This window comes from Barbus barbus, assembly GCF_936440315.1.
Source record: "Barbus barbus genome assembly, chromosome: 49".
NCBI lineage: Eukaryota > Metazoa > Chordata > Actinopteri > Cypriniformes > Cyprinidae > Barbus > Barbus barbus.
In genome coordinates this window covers 9,275,123-9,293,878 of record NC_136727.1, presented here as the reverse complement: position 1 = coordinate 9,293,878, position 18,756 = coordinate 9,275,123, and the positions used below count along the sequence as shown (strand labels likewise).

Here is an 18,756-nt window from a genome sequence, read left to right as displayed (position 1 = left end):
GGTTTTTTGAGAGTGCACTCCTTCGCTAAGCAGATCAGAAAGTTCAGCAGATGTTCCAGGTTTGGCTGAGTCATCCAACTCTGGCTTGGGAAAAGGAGGGTACGTTGAGTCTGATTCAGCGTTTGGGTATCAATAAGGCCTTGTGTGCGCCATATAACCGTCATGGTTCACTGTCATGTTGAGTGACAGTAGACGCAGCATCGTGTCAGCCCAACAAAACACTTGAGAGATTAGCTTCAACTGACCTTCACATGAGCAGTGCTGGTCATGTGAAGGTCAGTTGAAGCTAATCTCTCAAGTGTTTTGTTGGGCTGACACGATGCTGCGGGGCGCAGCATGAAAGAATGCCCACCGCGGGACAAATGAATGTTATCTTTAGGCATGTTTTCCTCCTTATGCCATTGTGAGAAATGTAACATTCCGTTCCTGTGTGCTTGATACAAAGTATACGTTATTTGGCATTGGCATTGGTCCAGATTTCTTCCCATACAGCTGAATTATTTGTGCAAAACAAGATACACACAGGACATTGATTGGGAACTATACTCTATGTACCTGTACAGGAAGCAGGCGAGTCTCTGGGCGCATGGAGATATTCACCGGTCCAAGCAGCGGCAGTATGAGGACAGATCTGTGCCTCACCTCATCTCCAGTATGGACAACCTCTCCATCAACACCTCCATCTTTAAATCACACAGCTTGGACCGTATGCAGGAGGTGAGGCCTGCTGGGACAATTTTTATTTTGTTTTTAATTTAAAATAAGGAATGCACAGTATAACAGTGCCATATCAATTATCGGCCAATATATTAGGTAGTTCTAATAGATCACAGTTGTTGATAATGGATATTTAATTGCTTATGCTCATTTCCTAATTTTTTACATTTAGATTTAAATATATAGTATGAAAACAGCAAAGATTGTTGATACCTAAACTCAACAACTAATGTAGTTTTTGGTGTTTAAATGTTAAATTAGTGCCTAATTTTGTCAAAAAAATTGTATATTTTATTTATATATATATATATATATTAGTCATTTAAATTAATGTTCAAAATAAAAATAAAAAACCTAATAACTCATTAGTAATTTGCATAAGATGCTCCTTTAATAATTTGTCAAAATAGACAAAATAATACAGAATTTTAATGCCGGCACTTTAGCGGTTAAACATGAAAATATTTATCACCTGAAAAAATATGTCAGCTAGAATTTAAATATCGGTATTTTAATACTGAATAGTTTCATGTTTTTAAAACTTGACACAGAAAAAGAGTGTAATATTGGAGAGGGATGTAACTACCAAATACATTGAGTTAATAAATAAAAATCTAATATAAATAAAATGAATAAAAAAAATATTTGTCGCCTTAGCAATGTTGGCCAAACTTTTAATATTGATATTTAATTAATTTACTTTATTTTACTTTAAATCGATATTTTATTATTTTTGATTCCTGACAGTGAAACAGAGTATGATGTTGGAGCTGGTCGCAACCACTATATCTATGGAGGAAAAAAAGTATACTATAAGAATATTATCACAAAAATATTCTGGAACATCGGTCAGAATTTTAATAACTGTAATTTAATACTACTTGACAGTTTAATATTTTCAAAATTTGAAATACAAAAAAAGAGGATGATGTTGGCGAGGTAACCACTATATACTTTTAAAATATGATAAAAAAAATTTTTTATATTTAATGACCTCAATATTTTAATATTGGTATTATACTACTTAATTTACTACTTCACTAGTTTATTTTTGAAACCTGACTGAGAAGAGTATAACTTTAATACAATGTTTATACAATTGACACATTTTTATATAAATAAACAATGATGTTCTCTAACTCTCAACAGAACGATTACGCAGAGAACGATCTCGGTATGACGCAAGGAGACAAACTGTGTGCCTTAAAGGGTCGACGGCAACCGAGGTCTGCGACTACCGGAGCCATAAGGTAAGACACCGTTCCCTTGATCTTCTGAAGTAAAATCGAATCGTTAATCGGTTTAACTATTGCGCAACCTGCAATAGCGCCCCCTGTGGCCACACTGAGAATACAACTCATACCTGTTGCATTATAAATTGCGTTCAGAGCCATTTCGTGATGCAGTATTCTATTCTGGGCCTGAATCTCAACCTGGACATAAAAAGCCAAGCAAAGCTGGTCCAAGACCAATATTGTATCTTCTATTCAGGTCTCCATATACGCAACGTAATGAGTCACATTACGTAAATGGCACTCGTTCCTTCCGTTCATGAATTAAGCCTTTTATCACGACTCTTTCAACTTCCATTAGCTTTTAGCTCAGTGAAGAGCTAAATGACGGCAGGCCACGGTTAGTGTTTCCAGTCCACTCTTAAATGCAAGACACTGAGCTGAAATAAATACAAAAGAACACCACGCTGATGTACCCGGCGTAGAGCTGGTTGGCATAGTAACATGGCGTCTTGGAGAGATTCATTCCCTGTACCTCAGGATGGGCGAACCCTCGAGAAACATTCTGCTTTCTGCTTTTATATTGCTGGTTTTAAAGGGGTCCTGTTATGCTTTTTCACTTTTTGAATGTTAGTCAGTGTGTAGTGTGTATGTTTGGGCATAAAACAATCTACAAAGGTACAAGTCTCAAAGTCCACTCCAAAGGGAGGTATTTCGTTTTTAAAAAATCAATTTTCAAGAACTACAGCGAACGGCTCGTTTGGACTACAAAGTTGCTTTCCTGTATTTATGACATCACAAAATGTAAGTCCCGCCTACAGAAATTTGAATGGTTGGGGGCTGAGGAGCACTGCACGTTTCAAAATCGAAACCCAGTGTGGGTGTTTTTATATCACTGTATTTCTGATGGAAACCAACTATTTTCAGAAAGTTTTAGATGTCATTTCCATTTAATCTTTCCATTTAATCTTTATCAGATATATAATGTCTGATAAAGCAGCGTTTGTGAGCAGAGCTCTGCTTTGTCTACAGTGTTACCAGGGAAACCTCACTCTCTCCCGCTCCAACAGCAGTTCCCGCCGGCAGAGAATTAATTTGCATATATATACGGCCACAAATAGTGTAAGTCTGTGGGACTATGGTATAAATAAATTCAACTGTATAACAGTTTCAGCGCAATTCATGTTATAATGTTAGAATTAAGGAACAATAAACATAATACATATTACCGTTGCACTTATCTGTACATAGTCAATGCAGTTATTTTTAAGCTGTTGTTGACATCCCATCTAAAACGTGATTTAGCCAAAAAAAACAACAACTATAACATTACCACTTTAATATGTCTTGCAATATCCGTGCATGCAAAGGTTCTGCACGATCCTCTTGTTCAATATTTTCGGGGTCTGAACTGATATGGCAATATTGACTAACTTGCTGTTCTGGCAAGGGGCGGGGCAATACTGAAAAGCTGTCTAAGCTATTTACCAATCACAACGCACTGGGACAGCTAACCAATCACAACACATTTAGTTTTTCGGAAGGCGGGCCTTCCTATTTTTACTATTTACTATTTTTAGTACATAAACAGTATGCAAAGTATTTTAAACATGACGTCATTGCTTTATGTGCAAATATTTCCTCAGAAATACACAGAAATTTATGAAGAAATGTCATTTGTATACATCGAACTGTGAATTACGTGTTATATACGGCACAGTTTAGCAAATGTAGTAGACAATCTGGGTAATGAGTGCATACTAAAATGCACACAGTGTGTACAGTATGCATGTTAAATACTAATTTCTTTCAAAAACAGTATTTAGTATGTATCATTTGGTATGCAATCATTAAATTTGGCTCCATTTTCTTAGTTTTTAGATACGGTTTATGTATTATTTAACCATGCAGTGTGTACTTAAACCCAGTGTCATCTCAATGTTCTTCCATCAGACTCGAGGACATGAAGATACACACTAGGTCTGCATCTCAGCCTCTCAGGTAACTTTTTCTTCCAAGTTTCTCTTTAAAGGCCATAACAGAGGTCATTTACATATAACTAAGTCTTAAAGGTACAGTAGCACAACCACCTGTTTAAAGCTGGAAAATGGTCATGTGGCCTGTTTTTGGCGTATGAAATCTTATCTAACCTTTATAAATGAACTTCAGTTAAAAAAAATAAATGCTTTGCATAAGCTGCTGGCTCACTACACTGGCTGTTTTATCTCAGGCCTCTCCAAGTTTACAAAAATAGCCCAAGGAACAAACACAGCCTACTTGCGCTTTCCGTTTTACATACTTCAGCCACTCAAAGACAAATTATACCCGGCGTGTCTTCATTTTCAGCCCCTCCTTGCACACAACGCAAATAAAACGAGATCTTCAACTACCGCTCGACGAGAACAGGACACCGCATCCTCGTGTGCATGATGATGTCGTCAACAATTTGAACAGGCTCCGTTTTAGCACGTTTAACCCAGATGTAAATTAAACACCCCCTCATGAGCAAATACGCAGTCCTTAATTAATTTCCCATGAAGAGCGGCGAGTTGAAGAGGCCTCTCGGACAAACTGGCCCTCCTACTCTTCCTGTCGCAGCTCCTTCTCACAAGAATGAAGGATGAGCTCTTGGCAAATTTGTTTGTTTTGTGTTCAGCTGAGAGAGAGAGAGCAAATGACCTGTTTAATTTTTTCCCTTTTTTTTTTTTTTGTACAGTGTTATAGATGAGGGGTGATTTATTAGGTACTATATACTTCAGATTTATATATAAAAAATGTTTTTTTCCTGTTGCATAGGGTTATTATTTGTATAGGGTTATTATTATTACTTATCATTGTTATTAATAATAATAATTATTATTATTATTATTATATATAATTATTAGTATATATAGTTGTATTTTTATATATATACATATAGATATATGTGGGAAGGGAAGTTGTGTGTGGCCAAGTATGGTGACCCATAGTCGGAATTTGTGCTCTGCATTTAACCCATCCAAGTGTACACACAGTAGTGAACATACATACATAGTTAAACTGACACTGAAACTAAAGAAAAAACTAAATTAGATTTCCTGTATGAGCAAAAGGTTCAATATATATATGGGGACCATTTGTGCTAATTACTAGACCACAGTCTGGCTAAATTCCAGAAATATTGGATCCTCGCCTGTAACTTTCCCCCGTTTATTTTTCCGGTTTTATTTTTCTTCAAACAAAGCCTATTTAAAACATAACGCTCTGTTTCTCTTTTTGTACAGAATGTAGCGACAGTGAGTTCCAGATATTTTTTTTTTACTTTCTCCTAAACCATTCAATTCCCAGTAGATGTGTTTGGCTCTTAGAAATGTTCTTATGTTCTTAGCAATGGGAATTTTCAGTCATTCTGAATAGGCAGTCTGCCCAGATCATAGTATCTTGTTTATTCAGTTCTCTCTTAAATGATGGCAGACCTACTTTTGCTTTCTTTTAACTTCAACAAAGTAACAATTTCACCAACATCCCTTAAATGAAAATGAAATCTCACTGAAGTCTGCCTTGCTTTTACAAATTTATTAAGACAAACCTAGACCTGTGCTATTGAATTTTTAAATGTAATGGAGCTATGGATATAGATTAACTTTTTTGGTGTAATAACTATATTTTTATATGTATAAAATTACTTTTATTTGTTAAATAATTTAAACTATTTTTGTGAATTGTTTATATTTTTCTGGGAACTGTGTATCTTTTATTTATATACATTTTGAGTGAGAACTCAAATATATATACAGTAATTTTGTGATTTTATAATGTACAAATAAGTAGTTTATTATTAAATAATTATGCTTATGTAAATATTATTATTAGTATAGGTATGAGTTTAAGTTTTAGTTTAGTTTCTTATGTATATAAACCTATAACTTTAATTTATAAATTGCATTTCACATATATACATTTGTAGTTTAATTTATAATATACAAATATTAATAAATTATTTTTCAATTGTTTTATTGAGCTGTGTGTATATATTTGCACATGCACGCAATGAAGAAGCTGCTTTTAACATTTACATTTTGTCGTTATTTTAAATGAGCAATCTGAGTCTGTTTTGAAATTCACTGGGTTTTTGTTACCAGCTGATTTTCTTTGTGTGTTTGTGTGTTTTACAGTCGAGTGAAAGCAGCAGCCGCTGGCCAGGGCTCCATCTCCCCCCTCAAATCCTCTAAAGTCCCACCATCCTCTTCCGTCTCTGCCTCTGCCAAACGAATTGGCCGCTCCTCATCTTCATCAACCAACCTCAAGAGGTGAGCCTGACCTCCCTCTAATCGGCTTTCCTCCAATCTTCTACACTTTCCATTTCTTTCTTCCTTCTGTTTATTCTCTCACTCGTCCACCTCTTACTCTTTGTTGATTCTTTATTTCCAACTCTTTTGTGTAACTTATTCCTTCTTTCTTTCTCTCCTCCATTTCATGTCCTCCCAGTTCCCTGGTGGCCTTCTTTCCTCTCTGTGATTACCCTATGCTCTGAAACGGAGAGCCGTAAACGCAAGGAACCAAGTTGGTTGCTCCGTGCTGTTGGTTTCAAGCGACTCATTCCCTGCTGTTTATGTAATCAGATATCCAGAGTCATATCACCTACCTACTACTCTATCACTTTCTCCAAACCAGCACCTATCGGGTCACAGCCATGTATTTTTGGACCAAGTGCATACCCACTGCTTTCTAGTACTGTTCAAACTATGTTGAAAAGCAGTTTTAACACTCTCTGGTCTAGGGAAGGGGGATTTGAACTTTAATTTATATATGTGTATATATATAATGACAGCAGTTGTCGGTGCCGCTAGCCTCATGGGCAGTGCGCCGATATATAGTGCCGTTGCGCTTTGGGGGACCCGAGTTTGAGTCCTGGCTCGTGGACCTTTTCCGATCCTTTTCTCACTATCCCTCCCACCTCATTTCCGGTCAATATATACTTTTCTATCCTAATAATAAGGCAAAAATGCCAAAAAATAAATCTTTAAAAAAAAAAAAGCAACGAAAGTTACTTGTTTCACAAACGTGAATTTCCTTCAGCCTGGGGAATGAAAGGGCTTTTGCATTTGCCAAAAAACATAAATTATCTGATTAAAAACAAACAAGCAAGCCCAGCCCAGATGTGAGAAAGTAACACAAGAGTAACGAAACACGTAAGTAACGCAATTAGTTACTTTTTTTTAGGGGAGTAACACAACATTGTAATGCATTACTTTTCAAAGTAACTTTCCGCAACATTGTGTGTGTGTGTGTGTGTGTGTGTGTGTATAATTGAATAGTTTTCTTTTCTATGAACAAATACAAAAAGACCTGCTAATAAACAGCAATATTCCCACATTATTTTACTTAAACATTTTAACATATAAAAAAATTGCAATGGTAAAATAGAGAAATAACACTTTATAAAATTCAGGTTCTCTAGTTTATAACGTTATCAAAACATTAGCACAAATGTCATTTATACATGTTTTTTTTTAATGTTCCAGATTGTCTAACTACTCTTTAGTCTACTTGTCAGATTGTTCAGAAAACATTCAAAAGTAACTTTCCTGTAACATTTGAAAAATGATAGAATGGAACGTTACCTTAATGTTTACTCGAAAGTTCACATAACCTAGAAAAAAAACATAAAAGAAAAAAATATATAACAATATTACACAATATATGATATAAAAAAATAATGCATAATTTAATGATTGACTTGGAGAATGCAGCTGAATAATGTACTTTTATATGCATAAATATAAAAATACTAGTGCTAGGCAACGATTAATCGCATCCAAAATAAAAGTTTTTGTTTATATAATGTGTGTGTACTGTGAATATTTATTATGTATATGTAAAGACACACATATGCAGTATATATTTTGAAAATATTTACATGCATATATTTATATTCATATAATTTATATGATAATACCTTTAATATATAAACATAACATATTTTTCTTAAATATATACATGCATGTGTTTATTTACATAATAAATATACACAGTACACATACATGTATTATGTACTCAAACTTTTATTTTGGATGCAATTAATCGCGATTAATCGTTGCCCAGTACTAAAAAATACATACTTAAAAACAGCAATATGTGCCTACATTAATTTATACTTAAATATTTTAATGTACTAATAATGTTATGAATTCTATATAAAAAAAACTATATTTACAATTACAAAATTTGTCAGTATTGAATAAGTCGCCCAGCTCTACTCTAGGCTGAGATTTAAACAGCAAAAAATACAGTGTCGTCCAGAATGCATGCAGTTCATTGTCCAATTATCAGACAGATTTCCATGATCTCTGTGTCCTGCGGTGTAGATATGGGTACGAATGTGTGTCCTCCCCGTCCTCCTCCCTTCATGTATGTTTCCTTCCCTCCCATCCTCCAGCACCAGGTTAGCCAGCTCTCTGGGTAATCTGTATGAACCAAATGGCGAAGCCAACAGCGCTGGCAAACCTTCCCCTTCCTTGTTCACTTCTCACCCCGTCAGCACGGGCTACAGCGGCCCGATCGCCACCCACAATTACCACTATGAAGTCAACAACAACAACAGTCAGTATAACAGCACCAGCACCCCGAACAGCAACGGGGTGAGCCCGAGCAGCGGGGCAAAAAGCCTGACCTACAACCTCAACAACACCAGCCCGAGTGGACCTTCCACCAATGGAAGGCTGGGAGCCAGTGAACAGGGGCACCACAGAAGCCCCCCGACGGGGCTGAGCGGGCTCTCGGCACGATACCTCAGCCGGTCAATTCCTGTAAGTCATGTCTCCTCCCATCAACCCTCCCGATGTAAACACACACCCAGCAGCAGCATTTCAGAAAATTTACCATGGTAATTGGCGGTTTCTGCCAAAATGCCATAATTACACATGTAAACCAATATGGCTTAAAAAAAAGGATGGAGGATGGTGAATGTATATGCTTTTATTTATATATATATATATATATATATATATATATATATATATATATATATATATATATATATATATATATATATATATATATATATATATATATATATATATATATATATATAATTATTATTTTATTATTATTTTATTATTATTTTAGTATTTTTTTTACATGTTCAATGAATTAATACTAAATATTTATAATTTATTGTAATAACACTTTTAGATGCATAATTTAATCAATTAAAATGACTTTTTGATATTTAATTAAATATTTACTATTTGATAATTTTTTATTATACGTTTTAGATACATATTTATTTTTCTGTCATTAAATTATATCCATTATATATTTAGAAATTTTATGAGAACATGACATGCATAACATTACTGAAATTAACTAAAATTAACACCCGTTTACTTATTCACAAAATATTTACTGAAAATCTAAAAAAGATATTACTGAAATGAAAATATTAAATGTTTAGAATTATTTGATTAATTGTATAATAATAAAGTGAATATAATTTTAAATACATATTTAAGCATTGTATTTTCATTCATAAAAGTTATTATAATATTAATGTAATAAGTTCTCAAGTCAGAGTTTTGAAATGACAAGTGCAAACAAATACGATTATATGACTTCATACTGCACATTTCTAAATTATTTTGAATGTAATAAATTAATAAAAAATGGTTAAATGCAATGATTTATATTTACAATTATTATGTATAATTTAATAAAAATGCATTTAAGTTAATGCTTGATTTATGAACCTAAATAAAATGAACACTTATTCACCAAATATTTACAGAAGGATTTGAAAATAAACATTTAAATAATTTTCAATAATTAAATTTTTAAAAATATCATTCTTTAACTTTATTATAATGAATAAATCTTTATTAATATTATTAATACATATCAAATGTCCACAAGTCAGATTTTGGAAATCAATTGCAAACACGTATGACTATATTTCTTATTCTGGAGTCTAACTGCTCAAACAAGATTCCTTATTTATTATGTTTCACAGTCATATCAGTGGTGTTTTAGTGGAAACTGTGGTTACCATGGTACATTTTTCTAGGAGAAACTTTTTTTTTCAAACTTCTTCCTACCTCACCCTGATCTAACACATGCTCATTTGCAATCTTGATTCTTTTAAACGCTCATCTTGATCATGTTGCATGTCCTCAATTTTTAGCAATTACACACTCACGTGCACGTCCCTCACTTCTACGGCCGTCACATCTCACTCTGTGTAGCATCTGTCTCTAGTGTGTTCTCATAAAGCTCTCACTCAGATGATCTAATATTTACCTAATTACTATTGTCAAGTGAGTTTTAATCGAGTAGTCCGGATGAGACTCATTTTTCCATTTTGAGCTAATCCGTCGCCCTTTAACTGTGAGTGCATCCCACGCTGATGCTCCGAGGAAAAGAAAATGAATACTAAATAAACAAATATTAAAAAGCCCGAGCAGAGATAATATAGTCGAATACGGTGGCAGGCTGACAGCTATAGTCTGGTTTGGCAGTAACATGTCTACTAACAAGTACTAATGGCACCTCAATGCTGCTGTTTGATGCAAAGGGAGTGGTGTACGCTGCAAAACATGCTACAATATTCAGTATTTGTGTGAATCCATCAAACAAATGGTCCCTTGCTTCAAGTAGTTCTGTACTTCCTGTCATCTTCACCTTGAAACCTCAAACCCTTAGGGTTGATGCCATTCACTTTAACATTTGTGTTTGTTATTCCACGTCCAAAAACTTTAAATTCCTCCTGTTTTTATTTGAACATAATTCCACCTGTAATGTCGAACAGGTCTAGGGTTATAAGAAACGCTTGACAGATGCATTGTAGTAGCGTGTGACCTGAGGGTACTCAGGCCGGACGGAAAGCTCGTGAGCGTGATTTTAGTGCTCTGTTATTCTTGGACCATCTCCAGACTTCTTAGAAGTTGTGCTGTTGGAGGTAGTTTGGTAGTTTCCCTTACAATTTCCTGTTGGTGCTTTTGTCCATTGTGTCAGGACTTTTTATGCATATGTCACTGTACAAGTTAATCATGTGATTTCACAACTCTCTAGGCTTTCTAGACATTCTCCTGTTTATGTGATTAATTATTGGCTCATATCTTCCCCGTTCCGGAGAGAAGTGTGCTGTCTTTGTTCAGAACATCACGACGCCTACACATGTAGCACGACGTTTCACTGCAGTGATGATGAATATCACTCACTCTGTTACACGTTCATCCTCAAAGGGCGTTTGCAGCCGCCACCGTCGTTACAGTCAAAATATAATCAGTTTTCTTACTGCTAAAAATAGTATAAATTAGCATAAAGTTTCTGATTTCGAAGCATTGTCATGTTGTTGGACTTTAAACGCAACTCTCATTAAAAATGAACTACTTTTTTTAGAATGTTCTGCACTTTGGAATTCTGTGGAATTATTTTAAACACGGTATGTGTTAAATGGAGCAGCTTGAACTATATTCTTAGGTAACTGGAAAGCATGATCAAATTAAAGTAAATTATATTTAATAAATGCACACCCGTAGCTCGTGTATAAATTATGTGGGGCTTCCTGTAAAATTCTGGCATGTTTGCCTAGATATTTTACAATTTTGAGTGAATGCAGTTCTGTGTTGTTAGAACGCTGATCAAACGGTTGAAAGTGAATGACACAAACCGTTTTCTGTTGCTTAGTTTGTTAGGTGTTTTATGTGTAGGTGATATGAATAACAAAACACTTTATTTTAGTGCTCATTATGAATTTACAAACTAATCTAAAAAGGTTGCTTTAGCAACAGAGCTGGGTAGTAACTGATTACATGTAATTACTGGATTATCCCATTACTTCTTTCTTTGCACTGAGAAGTTTACTGACACAAACCTGTTTACATTTTTGCAGACAGGGCAGCTCACTTCTTCTGAAAATGCAAAATGTACTTTTATTATTTATTATTATAAATAATTTCCATTGATATATTTGGTTTCACTTTATTTTGATGGTCCCTTTAACACATTCTGCTGACTATAAGTAACATTGCACCTACATTTCTACTAACTCTCATTAGAGTGTTAGTAGTGTATTAGTAGACTGGTAGGGTTAGGGTTAGAAAATGTTGACGTACTTGCAAAGTTACTTACAGTCAGTAGAGTGTCTGTTGGGAGACCATCACAATAAAGAGTTAGCAGATATGAAGCAGACGGTCTCCTAATACTCTAATGAGAGTTAGTTGACATGTAGTTGCAACATTACTTAGTGTCAATGTTCAAAAGGGACCATCAAAATAAAGTGTTACCATATGTTTTACTGTTTCTGTTGTCAGGCAACGGAATGAATATGAAATAGTGACTGAAACGTGAACCATTAAGACTAGGCTATATAACCAGCTCTCCTTTCCAAGATGTTAAACTGCGCAAAAAAGGGGTCTGCAAAGTCGCTACGCTGGCAACACTGTGCATCTCCATTTCTCCAACTACAGAAAATGCACGCTGCGTTAATCGTGCGCTAATAAAATTAGTGCCGTTAAAATGAATTTGCGTTAACACGTTAACTTTGACAGCAATCAATGTGATAAACGAGTTAGGTCAAAAGTAATCTAAAAGTAGTCTGATTATATTACCTAAAATGTAATATACATTTTATAAAAATTACTGAAAATTTTACCAAACATTTTCAATGTTAAGTCATCAATTTTCTGAATGTTAACAACTAAGCCATTTGTCTCATGCTTTGTGTATGCAGTGATATAAAGAATAATAATTTTCATGTTATCGCTCAGAATGTACGAACTAGTCTGAAAAAAGTTGATTTTGTGAGGGTTGCTTCTACTCCTAATTGGTTCTTTTTGTACACATTTCTTACTGTAAAAGCATCCGTTTTCTAAATCTTTACAACCAAGCACAAACATTCGGGAAAGAGAAGTTCGAGCAATGTTAAGTAGCTGTGAATGAATGCGAATTCGCTGTTACTAGAACGTTTGTTGATCAAATGTTTGTAAACAGACGACACTAAATAAAACGATGCTTTCTGTTGCTTTGTATATGCAATGATGTTAATAGCAAAACCTTTTATGTTAGCGATCATAATGAATGAACTCATGTTAAAAGGCTGATTTAGTAAGGGTTGCACTTACTCAAATTCAGTAGTTTTTGTACATTTTCATTATAAAATCTGTTTAGGATGTTTACAATAAAGTGGAATTTACATATTTGGTAAGATATTCTTATTGTATGTTCAAACAACACAAAGTATGCGAATCTCGATCATTGATCAAACGTTTGTAAATGAACGGCACAAAATAGAATAAAATGCCTTGTTGCTTCCTGTTTGTCTGCTGTACACACTTTTTCATTCCCCCATGCTGTGGCGCAATTATAAATAATTAGCCTTCAGCTATGCATGTTGTACACCTGTCTTCTAACCTGATTAGCTTTTTTTCTGCACAAAGTCACACACATTTAATGCTAATTTATTTCCTCTCTAAGCTTTGACTATTTATTCTCATATCACCCTCATTTACATCAGCGAGGGCTGTAATAGATAGAAATGTAGACTACTACCCTCTGCCATGTAATTACGTTCAGAATCATAATCATTTCATCTTCTGTTTTTTCCCCTCTTTTGCAGTCCCTTCAGTCTGAGTATGTTCAGTACTAAAGCCGCCACCTTCCGCTAACCCCCGTCCCGTGCTGCTGGCCTGGTTCCGACCCGTGACGCCTTCACTGTGACCACCGATTTGCTGACTTCTTGTCGTAAAAGAGGATCGAAGCTGAAAGGAAATGCTTTGACACTGAACTGTCAGCCTCGTGGTATAATACGTCCTGCTACGACAGGGCAGATCTGGAATCTGCTGCATGATGTTAAACGACACAAACTTGCCTTGGCCGTCCTTTCAAAATTCTTTTTTTTTTTTTTTTTTTTTTTTTTTTTTTTTAAAGAGTTACTCTCCATGTATGAATTTACATAGTTAAATATTTTTAGATAAGGATTTTTGTACTATTTTTGTCCTATTTTATCTATAATTCTTAATGCTCGACGACAAGGTTTGTTGAGATTTGTGTATCTTTGGATTAGGGAATTTGTTCTAACGTAAATATCACATTTTTGTCTCCCGAGTGTACTTACTGAGTAACATATCAAGTGCGAGGGCTATATTTGAAAGGTGCAAAACGGTTTGATAGCAATGTGCCACCTTCAAAGGGATTTTCAGCCCGCGAAAGCCATAAAGAGAGTGTGTTTTCTTCATTATGGGTCTAAGGTTGGTTTGTCTCCACACAACGGTGGACGGCATGAGAACATGACCAATTTGCAAGCAAACTTAGTTTTCTCTGGAAAATGAAGAGCTTTGTTCAGTGCAAGTAACAGGGTGGACTGCTTTTCTTTTTTCCTAGCCATTGTGACATCATAATGTGCGTTATTATTAAACTAATTTAGATCTGAGCTTGCATGCATTTCAAGAGCACCAAGGGCTGTTGAAAACAACCGTCGACACTTCACTATTCAGGAGTGTTCATTTCACCAGCACATCTGATATATAACATCTCACGAGTGAGTTACAAGGTTTTGGCTGCTGGTTGTAACATGCACTGTTTTTGCATAAAGAAGCTCAAACTGCTTAAAATATACATTAATGAAAACGAATATAAACATAATCGCAAACCCTATTACAATAGATGAGCTTTTGTGTAGGCGATGATATGCATAACCAAACTCTTTATGTTAGTGCACATAATGAATGTACAAACTAATCCGAAAAAGGTTGTTCCAGTGTGTGTCTCAAATTTGGTATTTTTAGGATGTTTACAATCTAGCGCAAATATTTTATCGTACAGTGTTAAAGGTGACCAGCAGGGTTTAAGCTAAAACCTTTCGATTTTTTTACTTCACATAAAAATTAAACCCAGTCAGCCTCATGCCATTCCGTACTTGACCTTATTTCTTCTGTGGAACACAAAACAAGATTTTGCGTGGTTCACGGAGCTCCGTTTAAGGACTGGGATTGTTGAGCTTAATAATGAAAGCACCATAAAATTACTGCAAGTTGTCAATTCTGTGATAAGATGTCTTCAATTATAATTATACAGATCTTTTTTTAATTCAAATTTAATTAAAAAATTTAATCCCATCAAAACATGTTGCTCCAGGTTTGACGTCAGTGTCAAGATGTGCTAGAAAAAAAAAGTTTACGATCATGATGTCAAATCTGGCGCAAAATGTCATTAAAAAAAACAAATTAAATGAAATCGTAGATCTACAGCAGAGGGGAAGCTAACTGCAAATCGCAATGCACATTTCGTTTTGTTTGTCATGCAAAGCTATCGTACACATTTGGGAAACTTCGGTATCGTATTTCTTCTGAAAATAGCAGAAAGTACTTCTATGGTGCACCTTTGGACCTCAGCAGCCTTCATTTTATCGAATGGAAAAGAGCAGCATGAACATTGATCTGAATATCATCTTTTGTGTTCCACAGAGGAAAGTCAAGTCACACAGGTTGATGTTAGTTGAGTAAATTGACAGTTTTCATTTTGAAACCTATGAGTTTATTTTTGAACAATTACTCCAGTACAAGATTATGCAATTATAACTTGATTGACTGTTCTGTATCTGTTAGTCCTGTAGCACTCTGTACATTCCTGATGGTGTTATGAATTATATGTGTATATATATATGTTTTGGGAGAATCTTATTTGATTGAAGTATTCTACCTCTTTGACATATACATGATGTAAACTACTTTCTTGCTTATAAAAATATAAATATATATTTTTGGAGCAGTGTGTAAAGAAAATCTAACAATGTTAGAGCAGTGTTTGCTTTTCATAAACATACTGAATGGACATTGAAATATAAAGTAGTGGGTTGTACATTATTCTTTTACAATGTAAACACGATTTCAAAGACCAGAACAAAATAAAAGACTAATTTTGCTTGAGCTTGTTCGTTTTCTTTCATAATTTCTCTAAGTACAGATTTCCAATTAGTCTTCTACAGTAAGTGCTGTGCAGATTGATATTCTGAGACAAAAATACTGCTTTTAACATCTCCAAAAATAAATGAAGTGCCAATGATTCTCTCTCCCTGACAACCAACAAAATGTGAACTGCAAAATCGAAACCCATTTGTGAACTAAAGTCTCATTTTGAGTCTATCTGGCAGCAGGCGTCGGGCCATGGGCGTTTGGAGACAGCTGTGAAAATGGCTGCTATTCGAGTGACTGTTCACAGCCATGAATTCAGTAAGTATTTCAAAATGTCACTTTAATTTCGACACAGTTTGATGCGTTTATCTGTTGTAAATTTTCTCTTCTGACCACTCTTAGAAAACTCTTTTGTAGGCCCAAAATGTTCTACTAAGAACTAATAGATAGTTCGGTTACGGTAACATTATAGCTGTTGTAGGTGTAATATTATATTTAATTGAAATTATGGTTTCATGTTTTCCCGAGCCCTTTCGTTCAGCTTATCATAGTATAATGTCTGTCTTTGAATACACCTTAAACTCAACGATCAACTCGAAGCAAATAGCAGGTTTCAAGGCTGCTGCACTCGTTATAATAATAGTGCTTAAGTATCTTTGAAATGGTTCTGGAAAGGCCGCTTGACATGTCAAAACTCTCAGTTGTTCTTTCTAACCTATACTTGATTTGAGCACTTGTGTGTGTGTGTGTGTGTGTGTGTGTGTGTGTGTGTGTGAGAGAGAGAGAGAGAGAAAGAGAGAGTACACATTTCAGCTTGTTTTTTTTTTTTTTTTTTAAATGTTTGTTGCACATTTTGATGCCTGATGACAGGTGTAGAGGGCTCCCATATAAAGCACTGTCGTGATAGATAATACATTTGCATTTAGTCATTTAGCATATGCTTTGATCCAATAGCGTTCCATCCAGAGCCAAACTGTTTCTAGTTTTGGTTTTGTTCATACCCACCATGGAAAACACACTGCATCTGAATCTGAGTGGGGAAGCCACAGTGCTTTATATGGGAGCCCCCTACCCCTATCATCAAGGCATCAAAATGTGCAACAAACACAACAGAAAAAAAAAACATTCATAAGCTGAAATGTGTACTTTCTTTCTCTCTCTCTCACACACACACAACTTGACATACATGCTCAGGACAAGTTCTGTAATCCTACTGTGTACAGTATGTACCTTGAGCACTGCTGTTCAGCTGGCATGTTTGGGGCCAAATTTATGTGTATTTTTGATACTTTTTTAAATATATGAAACAGTTTATTTTATTTGGATTTATTTGTCTTTCAGTAAAGCTTCTGGTTGCAAAGCAGTTGGAGAGGTTCTTTTTTTGACTGCATCAATAATATTTTTGCATGAATTTGGCTATATTCCCCATCAGCTCTCACTATCTTTTCACAGGCAAGTGATTTCGTCCAGGAATCATAAAATTAAGAAAAAAAAATGAAGTGGTTAAATAAAACTTTTTTTTTTATTATTGCAATTTTAGACCAAAGAACATACAAGGGCAATAACATATAAATTACATCAAATACAATACTAAACAAAAAACTCAAAAAAATAAAATAAAAAAGGAAAAGCAATAAGAAAATTACATTTCCTTAAACAAGTATAAATAATTACAAATTATTCAAAGAATAGATTTAAGGCTTTAAAGTAATGGCAAAGTCCCAGTCTTTGGTAATGGCAGGAAGAAATTGCGATGATAGTGTCAAAATCCTTTTGTGCTGCGAAATGACTGCGTTTGTTATGCTTCCGTCTTCTGTCAGCTCGCTTTCTGATTGGCTATTGTTTCGTTTCACGTGATAATCTGCAGATCATACGTGCGTTTGTCCTCAGGGTTCCCCCCACACATCAGGATTTCTAATCGTAAATATTCAATGTTGAATATTTACGATTCGCGATCAGGGAGCCTCCGACGTACTTCTGAGCAGATTCAGTCGCTCTTAACACACCACACACCACAGGAAAATCTGATAAGATAATCTTTAGATCCACCAAGATAATCAGGACATTACCTAGGATTGTCGGAAGGGGAGAAATCAGCCCAAAATCAGCCCTATTATCTTGTGGTGTGTAGCCAGCATTAGGATACTACCACGATCAAGGTCCAGAAACATCGATAAAAATAGTTCACGTGACATGGTGCCGCTGCTTACGTTGAACACGCACATGCGTTGTTTACATGAAGCAGAAGCGCATGCATCGTTATACACTCTATCTCTCTATAATGGCGGCGTGCCACAGCATACAGGATGAGGAGGAGAAGAATTGTTGAATAAAGTTGTTTTTGTTTTCTTTGCGCACAAAAAGTATTCTCGTAGCACATGGACTATTTTACCAGTGCCCTTGACAATGTCCTTGGGAGGTTCAGAAAGCTCTCGGTTTTCATCATCTTAATTTGTGTTCCGAAGACGAACGAAGGTCTTACGGGTTTGGAAGAGATGGTCCTCACTGCAGAACACAAGATCCAGGGGGTGTGGTCGGATCTAGATCCAACTCCTCCCACCTTACATTTACCTAAACCCACCCATCCCCACCCCTAAACCTACCACTCTCCACCCCCTAGATGTGGATACAACCCCACCCCCTGGATCTTTGTTCTGCAGTGAGGGGCTACTGGTTTGGAACAACATGACATTTTTCATTTTTGGGTGAACTATCCCTTTAACCTAAAAATATGACTCTTATTAGACTGTTCTTTTTAGTGAATGAAAAACAGAGCATAATCAGTGTCGTCTGGTTCTCGAATGCACAAATGACTCCTATGAGTCAGCACCAATGCCTACAATTAAATCGTATGACGAGTGAATCGTGTTTAGTGAATTTCTTTTTCGATTCCCACTGAATGAATGACTCGTTTTTTTTAG

The 18,756-nt window shown here is 35.3% G+C and overlaps 1 protein-coding gene across 5 annotated transcripts in view; it reads left to right on the top strand.

Annotated features, from left to right (window-relative positions):
• The window catches only part of LOC306867228 (dual specificity protein phosphatase CDC14AB), a 56,466-nt gene extending 40,617 nt beyond the window's left edge, over window positions 1-15,849 (top strand). For 2 of the 5 annotated variants that reach the window (XM_079412824.1, XM_079412823.1), the window contains 6 exons: window positions 564-717; window positions 1,867-1,967; window positions 3,903-3,950; window positions 6,104-6,238; window positions 8,368-8,737; window positions 13,543-15,849. In XM_079412824.1, the coding sequence (XP_079268950.1) occupies window positions 564-717; window positions 1,867-1,967; window positions 3,903-3,950; window positions 6,104-6,238; window positions 8,368-8,737; window positions 13,543-13,572 (838 nt within the window). In that variant the 3' untranslated portion in view covers window positions 13,573-15,849. Of the gene's footprint in view, window positions 1-563; window positions 718-1,866; window positions 1,968-3,902; window positions 3,951-6,103; window positions 6,239-6,416; window positions 7,586-8,367; window positions 8,738-13,542 lie in introns of those variants that run through there. The other 3 variants (XM_079412826.1, XM_079412825.1, XM_079412827.1) reach the window with 2 other exon arrangements.
• The last annotated feature ends 2,907 nt before the right edge of the window (window positions 15,850-18,756 follow it).